Raw genomic sequence first — 21849 nt, forward strand, 5'->3', positions numbered from 1 at the left:
CTAACAACAACAACATCATTATTTTATTATAGACACTACAGGTACAACTGTTTTGGAGACAGCGTGTATCTGTGTGTGTGTATAGGTGTCTGGTGGGAAAGCAAAGGAAAGGAATTTACTGATGTACCAAGGACTCAGGAGACTGGGACACCTGGAGTTAGATGATCTTAACAAACCATTCTGGCCTCTGAGCATTTGTTACAAATGTCAGTGAACAGCAACACTCTTCCAGGCGACCTGGATAGAGACATAAGTGGGCAGTGTGGTGCAGTGTACAATCCGAGTTCAAACTTTGACTCTGCCACCTCTTGGCTCTTTGATATTGGGCAAGTCATTCAATGAGTCTCCTCTACAAAAGGGAAAACGATACCTTCCCATTATCTAACAGGGTTATTGTGGGTTTCGCTGGGTTAAGGCCCAAGGCTGGCTCATCGAGCCTACATGATCATGCTATTTACTAAGCATCTATAACAGGGCTTGCTTTAAAAACCTATGCAGTATTTGCCAGCAGCAGTAGCTGAGTTAGGCTCTTTTAAAAAATAAACTTAAATATTACATGGAAGGGTTTTCCATCCCCAAACTAGAAAGAAGGGTGTGCCGTGTTTAAGACAGGAATTAAAGGCCACTCTCTGGCATCCTGACCTTGGTCAGGAGCCAGGATCTAGACATCTATGTGCTGTGACCCCCTAGTTAGCCATGGGGCAGGTGGAGTTTGCAGCTGGAAGACTGTGCTTAAAAATCAACTCAACATTCAGAATAACCAACGTCTTTTGGCAGTGCAGTGTGTCATATTTATTGGGCTAGTCACAGGTAAGCTAAAACACGTTGAAGGGAAAAAAACGGAGGCCATCAGTAAAGTCAAGAAACAAAATATCTAGCATTTCTTAGTTTCAAATGTTGCGTTTTAAAACCACTGCAGCTGAGGAAGATAGGCAATCCATTGACATAACTCCAATGGGTGTCATTTTTTTTAGCAACAAGAAGCACATACATTTAACCAATGACTTTCAAAACAATAAGCAAAAAGAAAACTGTATATTTTTATGTAGCTAAGACAAGGTCATTTATACAAATTAAAGTGATACAAAATATATGAAAAAGAGAACACACATACAAAAGTCGTTAAGCTGGTCAAAGAGCGAGGATGTCACAGAACACCACACTGAGAGCATTGGTGTGAATTCATTTCAGTTCTGAAAGTACGTCCAAAGTTCGAGTGACACATTTACTGAGGTAAAGGCACAACCACTTCCACATAATTAATGGGGAAGAATCCAGATTCCCCACGTATCATTCCTTCATACCAGTTTTCATCTATTTGATTGGTCAGTGTAATGATGTCCCCTTCTTTAAATCCTAGTTCTCCTTGGTTTTCTGGCTCAAAGTCATAGAGACCACGACAGCAGGGTTGGTCCATGGGAACATTAGAACCTGTTCACGTCACATGGAGACAAAAAAAAGTACAGATTAACATGACAAATGATTCATGGAAATTTGAAGAGTTTGGGAAAGCTGTTAACAGTAGGTCTCTGCCTGCCTTCCCACTACAAGGTGGGCTCCACTCAGCTCACGGATGCTGTGTCGTGGTCTTTGGCCTCCTCAGCTGCCCCGGCCAGATAATGCCTCAGCTGATCTCCTGGGTCCACTGACTTTCTCATCAGTTCTCCCTGCCAGAGAATTCAGGCCCAGCCCTTCTCCCTGAAGCAGCTACTCAGCTCTGCTTGGACCCCTGAGGGAGGTACAGAAGAATCACAAGGCCCAACCCTGCAGCTGTGGAGACTGGACAAAGACATGTGAAACACTGAAAGAACAAGTATGAGGTGGTGTATCACATATGGCTCGGAAGCTTGGAGGAGATGGAGGGCCTAGGAGGTCCAGGAGCTCTTCCTAGAGCTGGCGGGCAGGATACAGGAGCGGAGGAGATGAACCAGGATAGGAATGAGCACATATTTACAGACCAGCCTAATTAACATCTTGAAGTTATTGTACCTAGCCTGAAGTTCTCAGAATAACATTTTTTAAATACTTTTTTTTTATTTCATACTAAACCATAGTCATTATAAGAAGAAATTACACGTATACAAAACTGAGAAAAGTCAGCAATAACCCATTAACCCAGAGATAACCAATGATAAATTAACATTTTGGCATAGAAGCTTCCAGATTTCCTTATGAATATATTTGTGTATGTATTTAAATATAGTTGTTTCCATAAAAAAACTCCCTGTACATATCATTATGAGCATCTTTCCAGATTTTTTTCAATTACTGTCAGTTGCCAACTGTATTATAATTTCTTTGACCAATTTCCTATTTGAGGACATTTAAGGTCCTTCTTCACTCCCTCCCTTCCTTCTTCTTTTTTTTTCTTTCCATTCTCTCTTGGCTTTCATAGGCAACTCTTTGAAAAATACTCTAACACATATATTTACAAACATGTACAATTAATTCCTTAGAATAAATTCCTAGAAGGGTATTTGCTGGTCATAGGACGTGAATTTTTCTGAGACTTTTGACATTTGCTGTCAATTTAATTTTCTATCATTCTTATAAATTTGAAGAGCCCTCTTTTATCCTACAAATTTTAACCCTTTATATGTCATGTCTGATCCAAATAGTACATCCAGTTTATTATCTGGTTTTTGATTCTGTTTTTGGAATGTGTATGGGGATGGAACTGAAAAGAAGGTTTCTGTTTTGTTTTGGCATGTATATGTTGTTGTTGTTGTTTAGGTATCATCGAGTCGGTTCCAACTCATAGCGACCCTATGCACAACAGAACGAAACACTGCCCGGTCCTGAGCCACCCTTACAATCATTGTTATGCTTGAGCTCATTGTCACAAATGAAGGTCCCGAAAGCTTTACGCCATCCACGTCATTAAGGTCGACTCTACTTTAAGGAGGCAGCTCTTCCCCAGTCATCTTTTGAGTGCCTTCCAACCTGGGGGGCTCATCTTCCAGCACTATATCAGACAATGTTCCGGTGCTATTCATAAGGTTTTCAGTGGCTGATTCTTTTCGGAAGTGGACTGCCAGGTCCTTCTTCCTAGTCTGTCTTAGTCTGGAAGCTCAGCTGAAACCTGTCCTCCATGGGTGACCCTGCTGGTATCTGAATACCAGTGGCATAGCTTCCAGCATCACAGCAACACGCAAGCCCCCACAGTATGACAAACTGACAGACACATGGGAGTTGGCATGTATATAGAAAAAGAAATTGGCATGTATATAGAAATTTTAATCATGCTTGGTAAAGCAGAGGTCGAGTGAAAAAGAGGAAGACCCTCAATGAGATGGACTGACCCAGTAGCTGCAACAATGGGCTCAAGCATAACAATGATTGTGAGGATGGTGCAGGACCGCACCGTGTTTCATTCTGTCGTACATAGGGCCGCTGTGAGTCAGAACTGACTGGATAACACATAACAACAACATAAGCAAATTGACCACACTTTTCATTCATGGTTTATCCACTACCCAAAACCAAACCAAACCTGTTGCCACCGAGTTGGTTCCCAATCATGGCAACCCTATAGGACAGAGCAGAATTGCCCCATGGGGTTTCCAAAGCTGTAATCTTTACATAAGCAGACTGCCACATCTTTCTCCTTGAGACCGGCTGGTGGGTTTGAACCAGCAACCTTTCGGTTAGCAGCCAAGCTCTTTAACCACTGTGCAACCAAGGTGCCTTTGGTCTCCACAGTTACATTTAGATATTCAACTAAATTTTATTCCAGTATTTTTTATTTAATTTTTTATGTGAAAATTTTTACTTTTAATCCATTTGGATTTTGGCAAATAGTATAAGGTTAAGGTCTTTTTTTGTTTGTTTTTTAATGCTAAGGCTTAAGCAGTTATCCCCAGCACAGTTTATTATATAATCCATTCTTTTGCCACTGATTTCAAATACTACTTTACTATCCTTTATCTTTATCATATATTTAACTATCATGTGCACCTGTCTCTATTTTAGGATTTTCTATTTTATTCCACTGATCAATTTTGGTATGAGTCAGAATTGACTTGATGGCAACTGGTTTACCATACCATTTTAAATACTGTAACTTTGAAAGAAATTTTAATATTTGGCAAAGCAAATTCCTTATAATTACTCTTCTATTTCAAAATTTCCTATATTCTTATGAAATCATTCAACCAGACTAACTTTAGTGTCAAGGTATCAAGTCCCCCCCCCCCACCAAAAAAAAATTTTCCTTTTAATTGTCCCCCTACCCCCTTTGGGCTTTAAAGATTAATTATAGGAGAATTTTTTTTTTTAAACAAATGACCACCACATACCTTCAACAAACTCCACTTATTCATGTATTATACTTTTATTCTATGATTAGACTGAGTTTGTTACTACAGTATTTAGTGTTTTTGCAGCTGACTTGAAAAGTGAAAATAGGCTATAGTTTTCCTTTTCATGGTGTGTGTCTGGATTTGGTATCAGAGTTATGTTAGTTTTATAAGATTAAATTTTTCTTCTTTTTCTATTGTGTAAAATATTCAAACCTTGAAGATATGAAAGAATTTTCCCCCAAGTGATCTGGACTTTTGGATTTCTGAACACAAGGTGCTTTCTAGGATAGCCCGTAATGGTGGCTTAGTGTGTCTGGGAAGAAGATGAAGTGACCCACTTCAGTCCTCCGTAGCACCTAAAGGGGACCTGTGAGGATCTCAGCAGTTCCTGTGCTTCTACAGAAAGGAGCTGAAGGTGAGAGGAGGGGCAGGAATTGAGGGGCCACCTAGTTAAGTAAGAGGATGCTCTGTCTGGAGAGCTTGGGGGAATGGACCACTGGTGAGGCCAAAGGGAAATGGTGAAGAGGGGACCAGAAGGAGGCTAAACCCCAATCCAAGTAAACCACACTCTCATCTACATGGAGGCCACAACACGGACAGAGGCCACCACCAGCAGATAGAACCAGTCCATCCAAAAGGAGGCCAGGGAAGCCTCCCCCACCTTCAATAACTGACTCATTATGTGAATGGCTCTCCTACTCCCCATTCAGCTCCCAATGCCAGCAGAGTGAGATGTGGAAAAGGAAAGGGAAGACAGTATCCCAGGGTAAGACCATACCAACTTTACAGTTTCTGTCCTTTAAGAAGAGAGTTTAATTGTGTCATATGATTGAAATATCTATTTTATCTAACTTCTGTCATCCTATTTTATGCTTTCCATTTCTATTTCCTTTTTCTATTATTATGAGCTACTGTTTTTCCTCCCTCTAGACTTCAGTTGGAAACCCCGGTGGCGTAGTGGTTAAGTGCTACGGCTGCTAGCCAAAGGGTCGGCAGTTCAAATCCACCAGGCGCTCCTTGGAAACTCTATGGGGCAGTTCTACTCTGTCCTAGAGGGTGGCTATGAGTCGGAATCGACTCGATGGCACTAGGTTTTAGAGGTACCTCGAAAGACAGGCCTGAAAATCTGCTTCCAAAAGGTCACAGCCTTGAAAGCTCTGTGGAGCAGTTCTGCTCTGCACATGAGTTGAAATCAACTCGACAGCAACTAGCAACATCAGACTTCAATTGAGAACTCATAATCTCTATTAGGGACTATGAGTCGGAATCAACTCAACAGCAGTGGAGTTTTTTTGGGTTGACTTTTTTTTTTTTTTTAGAGATTATGTTCTTTCCTCACTGAATCTTTTGGATCCAAGAAAAGACAGAAAGTAAATGTTGGTATTTCTGTGGTTGGTCAAATGAGAAGGCCCTTGTCCTGGGGAGGCGGAGGGAGGTGGCAATAATGTGAGGAGAGGGAGGGAGGGCCCGGAGCAGAGGAATGTTCCTGCTGTCAGAAGAAAGTCACTGAGCAGTGCCCACTTCTCTGACAGGGCAGTCCTCCTTAATGCTGCCCCATGCCTAACTTTTTCAGGTCTTTGTCCATGCCAGTGGGAGCGAGCATCACACCTCCCCTCGCCCAGGGACCTTCTATCAGCTGCCTTCCCCAAACAGGCAGGCTGCACTGAGACGGCTCCCCATGGCTTCCTTCGTGCAGTGGTTCTCAGCGTGGCCATACGTTAAAATTCCTGCTGCCTAGTCTGCACCCCAAACCAACTCAGAAATCTCAGAATTTTCTGGGCCTTAGGCATCAGTACTATTTAAATTTCCCAGATATTTCCAATGTCCAGTTGCTGTCGAGTCAGTTCCAATTCATGGCAACCCCGTGTGTGTCAGAGTAGAACTGTGCTCTATTGGGTTTTCAATGGCTGTTTGTTTTTTTTTTTTGGAAGTAGATCACCAGGCCTTTCTTCCGAGAACTTGAACTTCTTTCAGTTTAGCAGCCTAGCACATTAACTATTTATACCACCTGGGGACTCTGGTTAACACACTAGGCTGTTAACCGAAAGGCTGGAAGTTCAAATTCACCCAGAGGCACCTTTGAAGGCCTGGTGATTTACTTCTGAAAAATCACCCACTGAAAATCATATGGATCACAGTTCTCGTCCAACACACATGCCTTCTCCATGAGTCAGAATCAATTCATCAGCAACTGTCTTTCTTTTCCCCCCAACGTCCAGCCGAGGTTGAGAACCACCAGTCTAACAGCCCTCTCTTTCCTCCCTTTTCTTTTACCAGAACTTGGAAGTATGGAGCCCTGGTGGTACAGTGGTTAGAGAGCTCAGCTGCTAACCAAAGGGTTGGCAGTTCAAATCCACCAGGCGCTCCTTGGAAACACTACAGAGCAATTCCACCCTGTCCTATAGGGTTGTAGTGGGTCGGAATCAACTCCACAGCAACAGGTTTGGTTTGGTTTTGGAAAGTGTTAAGGAGTTTCAGCTGGTGGAGGAAGGGAGGGTGGGGAGGGAGGCTCTTCATCTCCAGGTAGGCAGCTCTTTCCCACATGGTGATTTACAGGTAGGTCGGCCCTTTAATCTGGCCCCACCTGTACTCTGCTCTGTAGAATTTACATGAAGTTTCTGACATTTGGATGGCTCCTTCTATGACAGAGCCCTGCCCCCTCCCCCAAGTCTGTATACTCCTTTTGTCTAATGATGGGAACTGGGAGGGGAAAGATTCAAATACTTGGGCTCAGTTCCCTATCTTGAATTTGAAAAGAATAACATTCAGTGACTTCAAAGCATAGAGGAATTGAGTGTTTACAGTAACAGATCTTTTCCATTTTCCTTTGGAAATTTACTGCATATTGGTGGTAGTGGGGAGGGGACACTGAAAATACATGGAAACTTGAGCCTTAAGTCAAAGTAAATGTTATTAATGTGTAACTGTTTTAATGTGGTCTCTAAAAATGATTCGTATTCTTTTAGCATCTCTCTCACAACCAGTTTTTACAGAGGCAGGCAGGTACTGAATCACGTGGTAGTCTTGGGAAGCATCTCCTTGAACACAAAGCATTAATCCTGGGAGGGAATTTGGCGATTGTCCATGCACCCTCCTCTTCTTGAAAAGGAGGCAGTAATGCTCCACAGAGGTCACAATGGCCTTGCCCAGGGGTAACAGCCAAGCCAGAATGAGACACCAGGCCTCCAGCCCCCAGAACGTGACCAGCCCTGTGCCCCATGACCTCTGATATGATCTATGATGTGGTTAAGGGTTGCCAAACCATTTTGTGGGCTATCACACTGACTAACAGGCTATTTCTTTTTCTCTCCCATTTACTCTATAAGCTACCTGCAGCGACCAGCATAAATACTAAATGGCAGGCACGCACCTATCTGAGCTCACCACCTGTGTGTGCACGCATGTACACTCTCTGCACACACATATACTGAACACATCTGGGGAAAGACACATCACTCATTACTTCATTTATTCTAGGCAAGGGACCACTGCCACGATGCCCACTTTGATTTTCTGAGAGGTGGAAGGGGGCCATCCCTCATGTCACACTCCATCAGCCAAGACACCCCAAATCAGGCGTCTCTCCTGAGACCCCTGAGGTGGACAGAGCCTGTGCAAGAGCTCCGTGATTCAGCTAAGTGTGTGTACACCTGGCTTTCTGCCCACACCTGTGTTGTGCAGAGCACCACCAAGGCAGTTCTCCTGATAAATCCACAGCCACCAGAGCTCAGACCTCCTGAATTACAAATGCTGAAGTGTGATATTCTGAAATAGTATTCATGCATTTTTTATTCTGGGTCATTCTTGCTGCCCAGGACACTCAATCCAAGTAGCTATGGCCTTCCTTACCTTAGGGGGAGGGCAGAACCCAGACTCGAACAAAGCAGTCAATGTTTAGCTTTTGATTTCCAAAATACTGCCATTTCAGTTGTGAAAGGTTGTGAAAGCCAAGGTTTTTGGGCTTTTGTGCCAGCTAAGTGGTTCTGAGACCAGAATGAGAGAGACCTCTGAATTCCAAGGAACCAGAGCTTAGAGATTTTATTACAAGCATGGAGAGGAAAGGGCTGTTTCCTGCCACACGGGGAAGAGATACAAGCCTTCTTGGAGGCGGGGAAGGGCCCTAGAGAGAGAAGAGGACAGAGAAGGTTGAAATGCTCCCTAGATTCCACTCTGGGCTAGAATCTTTGGCCCCACTTCCTACTGAAGCTGGGGAAGAAGGTGGGTTCCCAAAGTGCCCTGGGCCAACATGGCGGAGAGGGGCTGGCACAGAGTGTAAATGGCTGGTGTGGTGTAATTAAGCAGAGAGGGGATGTGAACTGTGAATGCTGGGGAAGAACCACAGACACCCTCAAGTCCCAGCAGGTGGTGAGGAGTGCTGAGGGGGCATTTAGCCCAGGGGAGGTCTGGGGGAGGGCATACAGAGCTCAGAATGCAGAGACCTAGGTTATAGGCATCAGTGAATGACAACCCAGGTCCCAAGCCAGGTGTGTCAAGTTACCTCAGCCGTGGACAGCAGTAAGGACCTGAACAACCCTCTTCACCTGCCACCATGAGTTCCCCAAACTCTCTGAGTGTGCTGCTTGCACTCAGGCAATATCTTGGAAGGAGAAGAGAACCTTTGAGGAAAATCAACAGCTCTGACAGGGAATTTCAACATTGAATTGACTGTGTTTAAATCCTGACTTGACTAAGTAATAAATGGATAGGCTACACTTTCTGTTGGAAGAGACTGAGTTACCTTGAAATGGCAAGATTACGGGTTTTTCCACCATACGAAGAAATGGAAAAATGATTTAAAAAAATATTTTGGGGGCCAAAAGTAGAAATGGAAAAAAGATTAAGTTGTTTCCGCAATTGGTCTAAACGGAGGCTCATAAGCAAGTTCAGCTCAGTTAACAGAAACAATTTCTGCTCACCTGAGTGGTTGTGTGTGAATTTTCCTTCTACACCAAAGACAAGTCAACATCACCATGGATGGAAACCAAAAGTCCAGGCAGAACAAGCTACATTTTCTCAGTGGAATCCTTCAAACCATACTAGAAACAGGCATCACCAAGGTACCTCAGTAGTTGAGCTTCCCATGATCAGAAGACAGCACCTCTGCCAAGATCTTCTCTTAAGAAAAGATGAGTCCTACCCAGCACCCTGTCTTTGCTGACGTCCCACTCCTTTTTCCACTGTGGTCTTGCCACTGCTGCTCTTGTCAACTCACACCTCCATGCTTTCTCGTGTTCAGTCATTGGCATCTGAAAGCACCGAGAAGCAGTGAACCCAGGCTCCTCGCTGGCTGACATGCAGGCAGCTACAAGCCCCAACCTTGTGCTCAAGAGCAGATTACCCAATAGGCAAGGTAAGCACCATGCTTGCCTTGCTTACCAGATTGTTTGTAGTGAAAATTTCACATTTTTTCACCACATCAAAGATTCTGCTTCTAGGTATGGCTGGCATCTGTCTCTCTCCCAACCTCACAGCATCTTCCTACAGCATCAAAGCCTCTTTTCAAATGACCCAGTAAGCAAGTAAGCACGGGCTTACTCGTGCTTACTTACTAATCTGTAGTGAACAATTCCGCATCTTTGATGTGGTGAAACCCATGTGAAATTGTTCACTACAGATGATCTGGTAAGCAAGGTAAGCACTGTGCTTACCCTGCCTATTGGATAACCCACCCCTGCCTGTGCTGTCCAGCACTGAGGCTCAGCCTCCTCCTGCCCTTGCTGAGTGGGCTGTGTTTATTTTCTCTTACTCCTGAGAACTGGCTTACTGTAACATGAGAGTAGAAGTGGAAAACACAGTCTTCCTTGTTAAAGTACTGAAACAAAGATTATTTTAACAGAGAAATGGGAGTGTGCCTGTTAAATATTTATTATTCAAGGTCTGTTCCACACCATTAAACCAAAAAACTCATTGCCGTCGAGTCGATTCTGACTCATAGTGACCCTGTAGGATAGAAGAGAACTGCCCCATAGGGTCTCCAAGGTGTAATCTTTAGGGAAGCAGGCTGCCACGTCTTTCACCCACAGAGCGGCTGGTGGGTTCAAACCTCCAACCTTTCACTTAGCAGCCAAGTACTTTACAACACGGGCTCCATTCTACACCATTAGGTGTGAGAATTAAATCCATTAATATCTCTGAGACACTGAGAATATTGTCCTGGCACATGGTAAACACTAAAACCTGAGAGCTATTATTTAATGCCTGTGGCTGGACAGGGCTGAGGAATTGTGGGACTACCATTACCAGAATAAAACGCACTCAGTATTTCTGGATATTCGAATACAGCCCTTTGCAGCAAGGACTTAGGGAAAAAAAAAATATGGCAGGGATGGAGGTGGGCACTTTCAACACCAAATTTTCATGCTGTTAAAATAACAAGGGTCCCAATGTTGACAGAAATAAGACCAACCATAGTATTCCTAAGAGGGGAGTGAACATTATTTTAGGGAAAACACGGTTTCCCTATCTACCTACTATGTGTTGGTTCTACAGTACTTCCTGACCGGGCACCTTAAAACTCTTATGCTGGAATCTCTTCAGTTTTCTACACCATTAGTAAGTGGTGGTGCTGAGATCTGACGTTAGCTTGGGAGTTCATTCCCACTTAATTTCTGAGTCAACTCCAGCCAAGGGGTGGTCCATCAGCTGGGCCATCTCCACCAGCTGGTCAGGCTTGGAATGAGACTTTGGGTTCTCAGCTTAATGTGTGCCCAGGAGCTCCCAGGGCTTGGAATCCTCTAGAAGAGCATTTTCTGCCTGGATCCTACGAAGGTCTCAGGAAGGTCTGCCCAGATCCCACCTAGCCTTGGGAGCCATGCTTAAGGAATGTCCTTCATGTACTCCGTCTCTGTCCTGCTTCTTCAGCCTGGGCTCTAGCTTCCAAGTCAGCAGTTCAAGGCTTCGATTTAAAAAAAATCAACTCTGGCCTCTACTCCAGGTGGTGGATTAGACATCAGAGTGGAGATGGCTTGGAGTGGGATGGCCATTTGCAGCCTGGCATTCACTCTCCCTCAGCTGTATTCCAGGATCTGGAAGCCTGCTCCCAAGGGTCCTGTTTCTAACTCTGACTCTGCGGGAAGTGCAGGTTGGAAAACGTGGACAGTGGGGCAGGGGGGTCAGCCTTCTCTCTGTACTATTAAAAATCACAGCTCTTTTGTTGCACTTGAACTTGGTTTACTTTTAGACCACCAAAGGAGCCTACTGGGGTTTCTTCTCTGCTGACCCTGACTTTGAAGATTTCATACCTGGGAGCATTTGGTCAGTGTCCCCACTAATGGGAAAGGCAAACTATGACCCCCCCGCAAACCCTGTTTTTTGATGGGGAGGAGGTGGGGAGAGAAATCATTCACCTTACTGCTGTAGACATGAGTCCCCATGGGGGCTGTAGGGTAAGGAGTCTCTCGGAGGCTACTGACCTGAGAGGGCTCTTTGTTCTTTTAGTAAATGCCCAAGACTGCTGTGCCTTTTGAGTTTTTGTTCCTGCTTTTTATAGTTTTTCTCTTTCCTCCCTTGTAGTCAGGCTGCGACCTGTCACTTTTTCCTGCTGCCAGTGGGCCTTTCCGAAGCAGTCCCTCAGGCCCTTCTACTCTGCTGCTTCCAGTCTGCTGTAGGCTGGAAATCAGATAACCAATTATGTAACATCAACAGCCGTGTATTTTGGGCTCTTACTGTGTAGCAAGTACCACCTCACATACATTATCTAATTTATCTCATCCTTAGAATAATCCTATGCCCTAGGGGTGACATCATATTTTTATGCAAATAACGCATGCCTTCTTTTTTTTTTTTTTTTCTGCATTTGTTTGCAGACTTTGCCCTCCAACCATGAGGTATTTTTGTAAGCATGGTATGCTAATTTTTAAAAACATATATAGCAACATGTGGAAGAGGATTGGCATGGTGGCGCTTGTGAGGGTGCCTCGCTGGCAGGGGTGGGGGCGTGGCTGGCAAACAAATACAGAATGTGTACGTTATTTGAGTAAAATACGGTAATTCCTGTGCTTTCAATGAGGAAATTTAGGCCCCGAGGAATGAAGCGACAGGGATTGGATTTGCAATGGCTGGCATAGTAGTTAAGTGCTACAGCTGCTAACCAAGAGGTCGGCAATTCGAATCTGCCAGGCGCTCCTTGGAAACTCTATCGGGCAGTTCTACTCTGTCCTGTAGGGTCGCTACGAGTTGGAATCAACTCGACGACAGTGGGTTTGGTTTGGTTTTTCTGTAAATGGTTAATACACTTGGCTGCTAACTGAAAGGTTGGAGGTTCAAGTCTACCCAGAGACACCTTGGAAGAAAGGCCTGGCAAGTACTTCTGGAAAATCAGCCATTGAAAACCCTGTGAAGCACAGTTCCACTCTGGAACACATGGCGTCACCATGAGTCAGAATCAACTTGAGGGCAACTGGTTCTGGTTTTTCTAACTCCAAAGTCGTTAACAATGAGATGTACAGGTGACACCAGTTTTGCTGGGGGATCATTTTCTCCTCATTTCCTGGTTCTGAAGTAAAGAAGTTCAGAAGTGTTTCCTTATTATCCTTATGCTACCAAGTCCCTGATTGGTGCAAACGGTTTAAGTGCTTTGCTACCACCCAGAGCTGCCTTGGAAGAAAGGCCTGGAAATCTACTTACAAAAGATCACTGCCATTGAAAATTCTATGGAGCACAGTTCCACTCTGAACACACATGCATTTGCCATGAGTTGGAACCAACTCCAGGGCAACTAGTTTGGCTTTGGTTTCTTTGCCAACAGGCCATTAAGAAGCAGAGAGGGAGGTGCCTGTTAATGAGGTGAGTCAGCAGCCCAATCAGGAACAGAACCAAAATCACCCTGAGATTTGATTCGTATCTGTACCGCCTGGCTGGGCAATTCATCTCTTAACATTTTAGGGTAAAAAAAAATCTGATTTGGAACTTTCAAGTTAGTTTTGGCCCAGATTCATTCTCTGGGCCAGGCACCGTGTTTGACCTACTAGATACCATCTCTTTTGAATTAGAATCAGCATATCTGGTTCAAGCTCCTTTCAAACACTATAAAAAAAATATATATATATATATATTTTTTTTTCTCCCAACCTAAAATCTCAGGCTCTTGTAGCAAAATTCTTTTGAAGCTAACACTTTCTCTTTAGCTGACCCAGACATAGCATTTGTTGGACAATTTTGATAAATACCAGAAAACCTATTTTCCTCAACATCTCTACAACAGTAGTTTTGCCCATTGGACAGAAACTTCAGACCCCTGGGTTCTAGCTCTAGCTTTCACAGTAACCAACTGTTCAACCTTGGTCACATCTGGGTCCTTATCAGCCAATTTCAAGTGTTAATCTATATGATGGTTAAGTAGTGAATTACTGAGTAAAGTCTAGTAATAGTTTTCACATCTATGAATGTCTTCCTTGAAATAACAGCCCTATATTTATCCACAGGAGACGTGATTTATTGAAATTACTTGTCAACAAAATTCAAGCTTAATCATTATGATCTATAAAATTAAGCATGCGGGACTTGTTTTACCCTGAATATCAGTCCTCCACAATTTAAACGGGTTATATTCTATGGATGTTTAACTGATACGGCTTGTACCCCTTACTTTATAAAACCCTGATCTGTCTATCGAGATGACTTTTGCAGCTATCTTAGAGGCTGTGCCATAGCTATGCTTCCTGAGAGGTGAACCATCTAATACAACCAGGTCCTATTTTTGTGGGTTATTTTTGCCACTCTGAGTTAGGGGAAAAGGGAAGAGAAATGACCTTTATCAGAGGTGACCTTCTGACTGCTGGCATAGGAATCGCCTGCAGACTATTTTGTTTGGCCTGCTCCTTGCTTTTTATAGTGTGGATTAGTTGCCAATATTTGAAAATCAGGAGTTTTCACATAAACATGTGTCTTCTGGCTTCTCTTGAAAAATCAGAAAGGCTGGCTATCCTGGGCCCACATTCCTGGGTAACCGGCATTTGCTATTGACCATCAGCTGCCCCTCTGGGTGGCTCCAGACACACCCCCTCTGTCATGCTCCTGACATGCAGGGTTGGTGTCGGTTGCCATTTGTCATTAGCCTTGCACCGTTTTCTCACACTTTCCCTATGTCTTTCATTCTTATAATCTGGTGTTAGAGTATGAAACTGGGACCACCCATTGGACAATTCCAGGAGGCATTATTCAGGTAGATCCAAGCATAGACTTTTCTGGAGTTATGCTACATAGAGGCCCTGTTTGTAATCCCTGGAGACAATGGACTTCTACAATATTTTTTTTTTAAACAGAAGCCCATATATTAATATTTAGATGATGGTATCTTAAAATATACAGATCAAAGTTATTGCTGTAGAATATATACTAAGATTCTAAAATAGGTAGTATTTGGATAATATAAACATATAAGCATTTCAGCCAAGTAGTCCTAAAATTTCCACAACTAAGTTACAAGTCTTACAGGCTTTTCAAAAACTCTTTTTACAGACTATTTAAAAGAATTACAGGAAACCATTCCCCGTGGTGAGAACACCTGTGCTTCCCTCCAACGCTTCCTTCGGATTTTAATATAAGAGAAGGGATTCTTCTCCTTTCCCACATCAATGGCTACTGATTAACAATGAAAATCACAGGTTGAGTTTTCATTTGCTTTAAATAATAATTCTAAAACGTAGAAAGTATAAAATGCTCAGCCTGATCACTTTTCAGATTTTTAAGCATGCTAAGTATTCATAAAAGATATAAATTATAGCCACAGACTTTAGAGCTAGAAAGAATCTTGGAAAGTCTCAAGTCCAATCACTTCATTTAAGGATAATGTCAAAGCAGCCCAGAGATGTTAAGAAACTCAGCCAAAGTCACACAGCTAATAAAGGCCTGAACTACAAGTTAGGACTTCCGTTTCCTTGTTCATTCCTCCCCTGTCAATGAATTCTGCCTCTGAGCCACTGCTGATAATATATAGTCATGGATGTGCAGGGAGGGTTGGTGGCAAAAAAAAAAAAGAAGAAGAAGAAAAGAAAAGTGGTGAGAAATAACCTGAGGAGTATGCCATCACCATTTTCACCACTCTGAAATTTTAATTTCCTCTTTGGAAATTTAGGTAAATACACATATTAAAAAAAAAAAAAAAAAAAAAAAAACCCATTGCTGATTGAGTCAATTCTCACTCATAGCTACTCTGCAAGACAGAGTAGAACTGCCCCAAAGGGTTTCCAAGGCTGTAATCTTTTTCTCTCTCTCTCTCTTTTTTTTTTTTTAACAGTACTTTAGATGAAGGTTTACGAAACAAACTAGTTTCTCATTAAATAGTACACATAGTGTTTTATGACACTGGTTAACAACCCCACGATATGTCAACAGTCTCCCTTCTCAACCTTGGGTTCCCTATTACCAGCTTTCCTGTTCCCTTCTGTAATACAGGCTTTAATCTTTATGGAAGCAGACTCTCAAATCTTTCTCCCTTGGAGTGGCTGGGGGATTTGAACTGCCGACCTTTTGGTTAGTAGCCGTAGCTCACTGTAGCTCTTAACCACTGCTCCACCAGGGCTCCAAATATATATATATATATATGGGTATATACATACATATATGTTATATTTGTAAAGTGATTATCTTCTTTAATTTTCAAACTTCACACTTTACTTTTGAATAAATATTTATTTTCTAAAGTAATTCTAGAGACTCTGCTGCTATGAGAGGAGTGACTTAGAATCTAGAAATTATTTTGAGGCTCCTTAGAAGTGTCAAGAAATTTATAAAAGTCTCTTTTATACCTAAGGGGAGTTAAAATGTCTTAATATAAACCATTTGAAAGATTTATTTCTCCTCACTCTGAAATGCCAGCAGGACACATTTGGAATGCACATTTGTTAACTAATCTCAGCCTTCTACATTTTTAAAGTAAATTCCAGATTGGAGTATATTAACCCTTAGTTGTGATGACAGAAAGTGGTACCCTCTTTAAGAATTTCAGTGGGACAAAAAAAAAAAAAACTTTATATATGAATAGGTTGATACCAAAGGTAAAATATCCTTTGTCCTCAAATCATTAAATTTATAATTCAGTGTCTTAGTCATCTAGTGCTGCTATAACAGAAATACCACAAGTGGATAGCTTTAACAAAGAGAAATTTATTTTCTCACAGTCTAGTAGGCCAGAAGTCCAAATTCAGGGTGTCAGCTCCAGGGTAAGACTTTCTCTCTCTGTCGGCTCTGGAGGAAGGTCCCTCTCGTCAATCTTCCCCTAGACTAGGAGCTTCTCTGCACAGGAATCCCAGGTCCAAAGGACTCACTCTGCTCCTGGTGCTTTTTTCTTGGTGGTATGAAGTCCCACCCTCTCTGCTAGCTTCCCTTTCCTTTTATCTCTTGTAAGATAAAAGGTGGTACAGGCCACACCCCAGGGAAACTCCCACTATACTTGATCAGGGATGTGATCTGGTAAGGGTGTTACAGTTCCAACTTAATCCTCTGTACCATAAAATTACAATCATAAAATGGAGGAGAACCACAAAATACTGGGAATCATGGCCCAGCCAAACTGATACACACATTTTTGGGGGGACATAATTCAATCCATGACATACAACAAGTGACAACTTAGGGCCTCTGAGTGGTGCAAATGGTTTGTGCTTGTCCACTAACTTAAAGGATGGTTATTTGAACCCAGCAACACTGCAGAAGAAAGGTCTGGCAATCTGTTGCCATTACGATTACAGCCAAGAAAATCCTATAGAGCTCAGCTCTACTTTGTAACACATGGGGTCACCATGAGTCAGAATCAGCCTGGCAGCAGTGGGACAACTTGAGGGCTGATAAAAATGGCACAGGGGTGGGGAAGATATTCGAGCACAGGTCACAAGTTCCAACACTCTTTTCCTGAAAATGACACGCACCATTTCAGCTCAAGGACTTTTCTTGGCCTCCTTTTCTCTTTGGGGACAGAGAGCCAGCATGTGCTGACAAAGCAGCATGACCCCATTCTCACGGGCTTGCTTGGACAGACAGTCCTTTCTCCTAGACAGGCCTAAACACGAATTTTGTCTGGAATCCATCATGTCAAGATGTGACACTCCCCGCCCCTTTTTGGCTCACTTTGGTTCACTCTCTTAACTACTCCCTGATATTATCAAAGATTCCATCTCCGTCTGAGGATGGATTCTGCCTACTCAACCTAAGTCCTTTTTCCCTCCTTTTGTTCCTGTAGAAAGAAGAAATGATGAAGAAAATGTTCTTGGAATTCATTTCTGGCAGCGTCTTGCGAGCTTTGCTTTAAATTGTTAGTGAAATGCTTGACATTTTTCCTTCACTTTATAAACACTATGTGCAAATCATTCAGAATCCTAATGGAAAGTAACTTCCCATTAATGCAGACCATAAAATGCCGTTTTCTTTTGAAACTGTGCCTTAAAAACAAATAGTACTGGACCCCTTTACACTCGCAAATTCCACCCACAAACCAACGGAGCCTGAGGCTGGATGTGTGAGTGGGGGACTAAAGCCATGGCCAAAGGAAACTTAGGAGAGGCAGCCTATGAAAGGCACAGGCGAAAGTCAAATGGCGGCACACAGCACAGCCCGCAGCAGTAGAGAGTCCTGGTACTGGGCCCCAAGCTGCCTTAAAAACCATCTTTCGCACAACTGTGATTTCTGGCTACACATTGCCCTTCTAACAATTTACTCTCCCCAAGGACTGAGCTACTGGCCAAGGAGGTGGGCACAAAGGCACTGACACACACAATCTGAATGAGGATGCCAAACAACTCATTTTCCAATCAGTGTAATTTTTTTTCCCCAACTCAGATGCATAGGATAAACCACCTTTGCAACGACTTACTGATTGAAATGTCAGAATCCCTGTGATCAAAAATCTTAGAAATAAATCATTCCCTATGAATCTGAACATTTTATAGCATTCCCCAACATTCCTTCTTAACAATATAAAATGAAATAGCTATAAGGGAAAGTGCCCAGCTCTGTTACTTACTGGCTCTGTGACCTTGAGAATTTCTCCCTTAACCTCCCTGAGCCTCCACTTACTCATCTGTACAATGGAGATTAATAACTACTAGAAATGTGTATAAAGCATTTGGTATACTATCTAACCCATAAAAGGTACTCAATAAGCACAGCTGTTATTATTATATTACTTTTCCTGTTAGTATTATTATGAGGATGAAATGAGTTATGTATGTAAACATCAAATAATAACACCTGGCATGTGTAGATGCTCAACTGTTAGGTCCCTATGCCCTGAGCAATAGCTTCATTAAAATTCCTTTTCATTTTTACAGAGCTCCAGGATGGTGCAAACCAGTTAATGCACTCAGCTGCTAACCGAAGAGTTGGAAGTTCAAGTCTACCCAGAGGCATCTCAGAAGAATGGCCTGGCCACCTCCTTCTGAAAAATCAGCCAGTGAAAACTTTATGGAGCACAGTTCTACTCTGACACACCATGAGTCGGTGTCAACTCGACAACAGCTGATTTTTTCAACTATCTCCACACTGCCAATCTGGGTGGTCAGATTTAGTAGATGGCGGAAACCCTGGTGGTGTAGAGGTTAAGAACTACAGCTGCTAACCAAAAGGTGGGCAGTTCAAATCCACCAGGTACTCCTTGGAAATTCTATGGGGCAGTCCTACTCTGTTCTATAGGGTCGCTATGAGTCGGAATTGACTCAATGACAATGAGTTTGTTTGGTTTTGATTTTATTGGTAGATGGAGACAGCTTTACCAAAGGAAAGCTGAGTCCTCTCTCGTGGCAAATGAGAGCATGGTGTTGTGGAAGCTTGACCCAAGTCCTGTCACCAAGAAGTCCTCTAATGTGGGGTAAAGGCTGGAAGGGTAGGGACAGCAGGGTAGGGAATGAACCGTGGCATCCCGAGTTCTGCTTCATTCAGAGATACTATTGTGTGTGGGGGGCGGGGGGCGGTGGGCCAGTGAGGGGGAGTGGACTCACTTTCAGAGTTTTTTGTTTATATCCAGTTTCTTTCTAAAAAGAAATTTTGAAGTGGCTTACAATAAAATACATCTTCCAAATATTTTGTTAGAAACCAGAAATAACCAGTGCCATAATAGAAAGACGTAAAAAGTAGAGAAACAATATAATGTATCATCCAAACTGTCATGGATTGAATTATGTTCCCCCAAAAATGTGTGTATCAACTTGGTTAGGCCATGATTCCCAGTATTGTATGGCTGTCCTCCATTTTGTGATTGTAATTTTATGTTGAGAGGGATAGGGTGAGATTGTAACACCACCCTCACTCAGGTCACCTCCCCGTGTGTTTCCCTGGGGTGTGGCCTGCACCACCTTTTATCTCTAAAGAGATAAAAGGAAAGGAAAGGTATGAGTTAGGGACCTCATACCACCAAGAATGCCGCACCCGGAGCAGAACGTGTCCTTTCAACAAAAGGTCCCTGAGCTTGAGAAGCTCCTCGACCAGGGGAAGATTGAGGACAAGGATCTTCCTCCAGTGCCAAAAAAGAGAGAGAAAGCCTTCCCCTGGAGCTAACACCCTGAATTTGGACTTGTAACCTACTAAACACAAAAGAAAACAAAACAAAAGCCTACTAGACTGTGAGAAAATAAATTTCTCTTTGTTAAAGCCATCTACTTGTGGTATTTCTGTTATATCAGTACTAGACGACTAAGACACAAACGAAAGAACTTTTCAGAGTAATAGGCACTATCAAAAATTACACTTGAGCAACAGGCATACACTGGGAATGTCCCAAGCAAGCTGGGGCTCTCAGTCACGCTCATCCAAAGCACACCTGTTCGTCAAATACCATCAACTTTTTCTCATCAGTAGATATATTTTTTCTTTATTCAAACATTCTTGTTGAAAATACAATTTAAAGAATATCTTAAGAAAAAAAGAAAAATATTGCCCATAATCCTACCATTTAACCTGGTCTGCACGTAGATATAAATTTACAAAGTTGTAATCATAGTGTCTTGGTTACTGAGTGCTGCTACAACTAAAATACCACAAGTGGATGGCTTTTACAAAGAGAAAGTTATTCTCTCACAGTCTAGTAGGCTAAAAGTCCAAATTCAGGGCATCAGCTCCAGGGGAGGGCTTTCTCTTCTCTGTCAGCTCTGGAGGAAGGTCCTGGTCATCAATCTTCCCCTGGCCTAGGAGCTTCTCAGCACGGGGACCCTGGGTCCAAAGGATACACTCTTCTCCTGGCACTGCTTTCTTGATATGAAGTCTCCCTGTCTGCCTTCTCACTTCTCTCTTTTATATGTCAAAAGAGATTGACTTAAAGTACAACTTAATCTTGTAGATTGCCTCCTGCCTCATTAACATAACTGCTCATGATCCCACCTCATTAACATCACAGAGGTTAGGATTTATAACACAGAAAAATCATATCAGATGACAAAATGGTAGACAATCACACAATACTGGGAATCACGGCCTAGCCAAGTTGCCACACATTTTTGGGGGATACAATTCAATCCGTAACACATAGTATATTTATAACTAGTATACTTATAATTTTGTGTTTTTCTTTTTCACTTAACATTATACTATAAATATTTATTTTTCAACATAATCTCCACAGTAATAATTTTGAATAGCTACATAATATCCCATTTGATATATCATAATTTACTTAACCATTATTCTACTATTGGTCATTAAGTTATTCCTCCTTATAACCTTTTGTTTCTGCAGCTAGTACTGTAACAGATAAAGCACTATGCATTTGTTAAATTACTTCTTTTGGATACATTTGCAGGAGTGAAGTCACTTAGAGTATACAAGCATGTTTATTAATTTTAACAGACACTGGTAAGTTGCTTTCCCAGTGGGCTATCCCAGGTATTGACACATTACAGCCTGTGGGCCAAATAAAGTTTTATTGAAACACAGCCATTCGCTTATATATTGCCTATGACTGCTTTTGTGCTATAATGGCAGGGATGAGTAGTTACAACAGAGTCCATATGGCCCACAAAGACTAAAATATTTATTATCTGGCCCTTTACAGAAAAAAGTTTGCCAATGTACACACTCAATGGCAAAGAGTTTTTATTGGTCTATGTATGTAGATGTGTATCTTTTCATATATACATATATGTATATATATATGTGTGTGTGTGTGTATATATATATACACACATACGAAAACTACGAAACTTAGAAATAGTGGGCTAGATCTATATGCATGGCATGGAAAGACTGCCCAGAAATAGTGATACATTTTAAAAAATAAAAATAAAAAGCGAGCTGCAGAACAATATACCTAGTATGATCCTGCATTTTAAAAATCTAAAATTTTTTTTGTATATATACTATATATAACCCTGGTGGTGTAGTGATTAAGTGCTACGGCTGCTAACCAAGAGGGCGGCAGTTCAAATCCACCAGGCGCTCCTTGGAAACTCTATGGGGCAGTTCTAGTCTGTCCTATAGGGTTACTATGAGTCGGAATCGACTCGATGGCAACCAGTTTGGTATACACATACATACGCACATGACAGTATTCACACCAAGTTGTTAACAGTGGCTGCCTGCAGGAAGGAGATTGGGATGGAGTGGTTGACCACAGGACACTACAGCA

At 42.4% G+C, this 21849-nt stretch overlaps 1 protein-coding gene across 1 annotated transcript in view; it reads right to left on the reverse strand.

The window, feature by feature from the left end:
* Window positions 1–264: 264 nt before the first annotated feature.
* Window positions 265–21849, reverse strand: part of SH3GL3 (SH3 domain containing GRB2 like 3, endophilin A3) — a 194673-nt gene continuing 173088 nt past the window's right edge. The window contains exon 9 of the mRNA XM_049852581.1: window positions 265–1431. Within this exon, the coding sequence (XP_049708538.1) occupies window positions 1226–1431 (206 nt within the window). The 3' untranslated portion in view covers window positions 265–1225. The remainder of the gene's footprint in view (window positions 1432–21849) is intronic.

The sequence above is a fragment of the Elephas maximus genome, chromosome 13 (genome assembly GCF_024166365.1).
Source record: "Elephas maximus indicus isolate mEleMax1 chromosome 13, mEleMax1 primary haplotype, whole genome shotgun sequence".
Classification (NCBI taxonomy): domain Eukaryota; kingdom Metazoa; phylum Chordata; class Mammalia; order Proboscidea; family Elephantidae; genus Elephas; species Elephas maximus.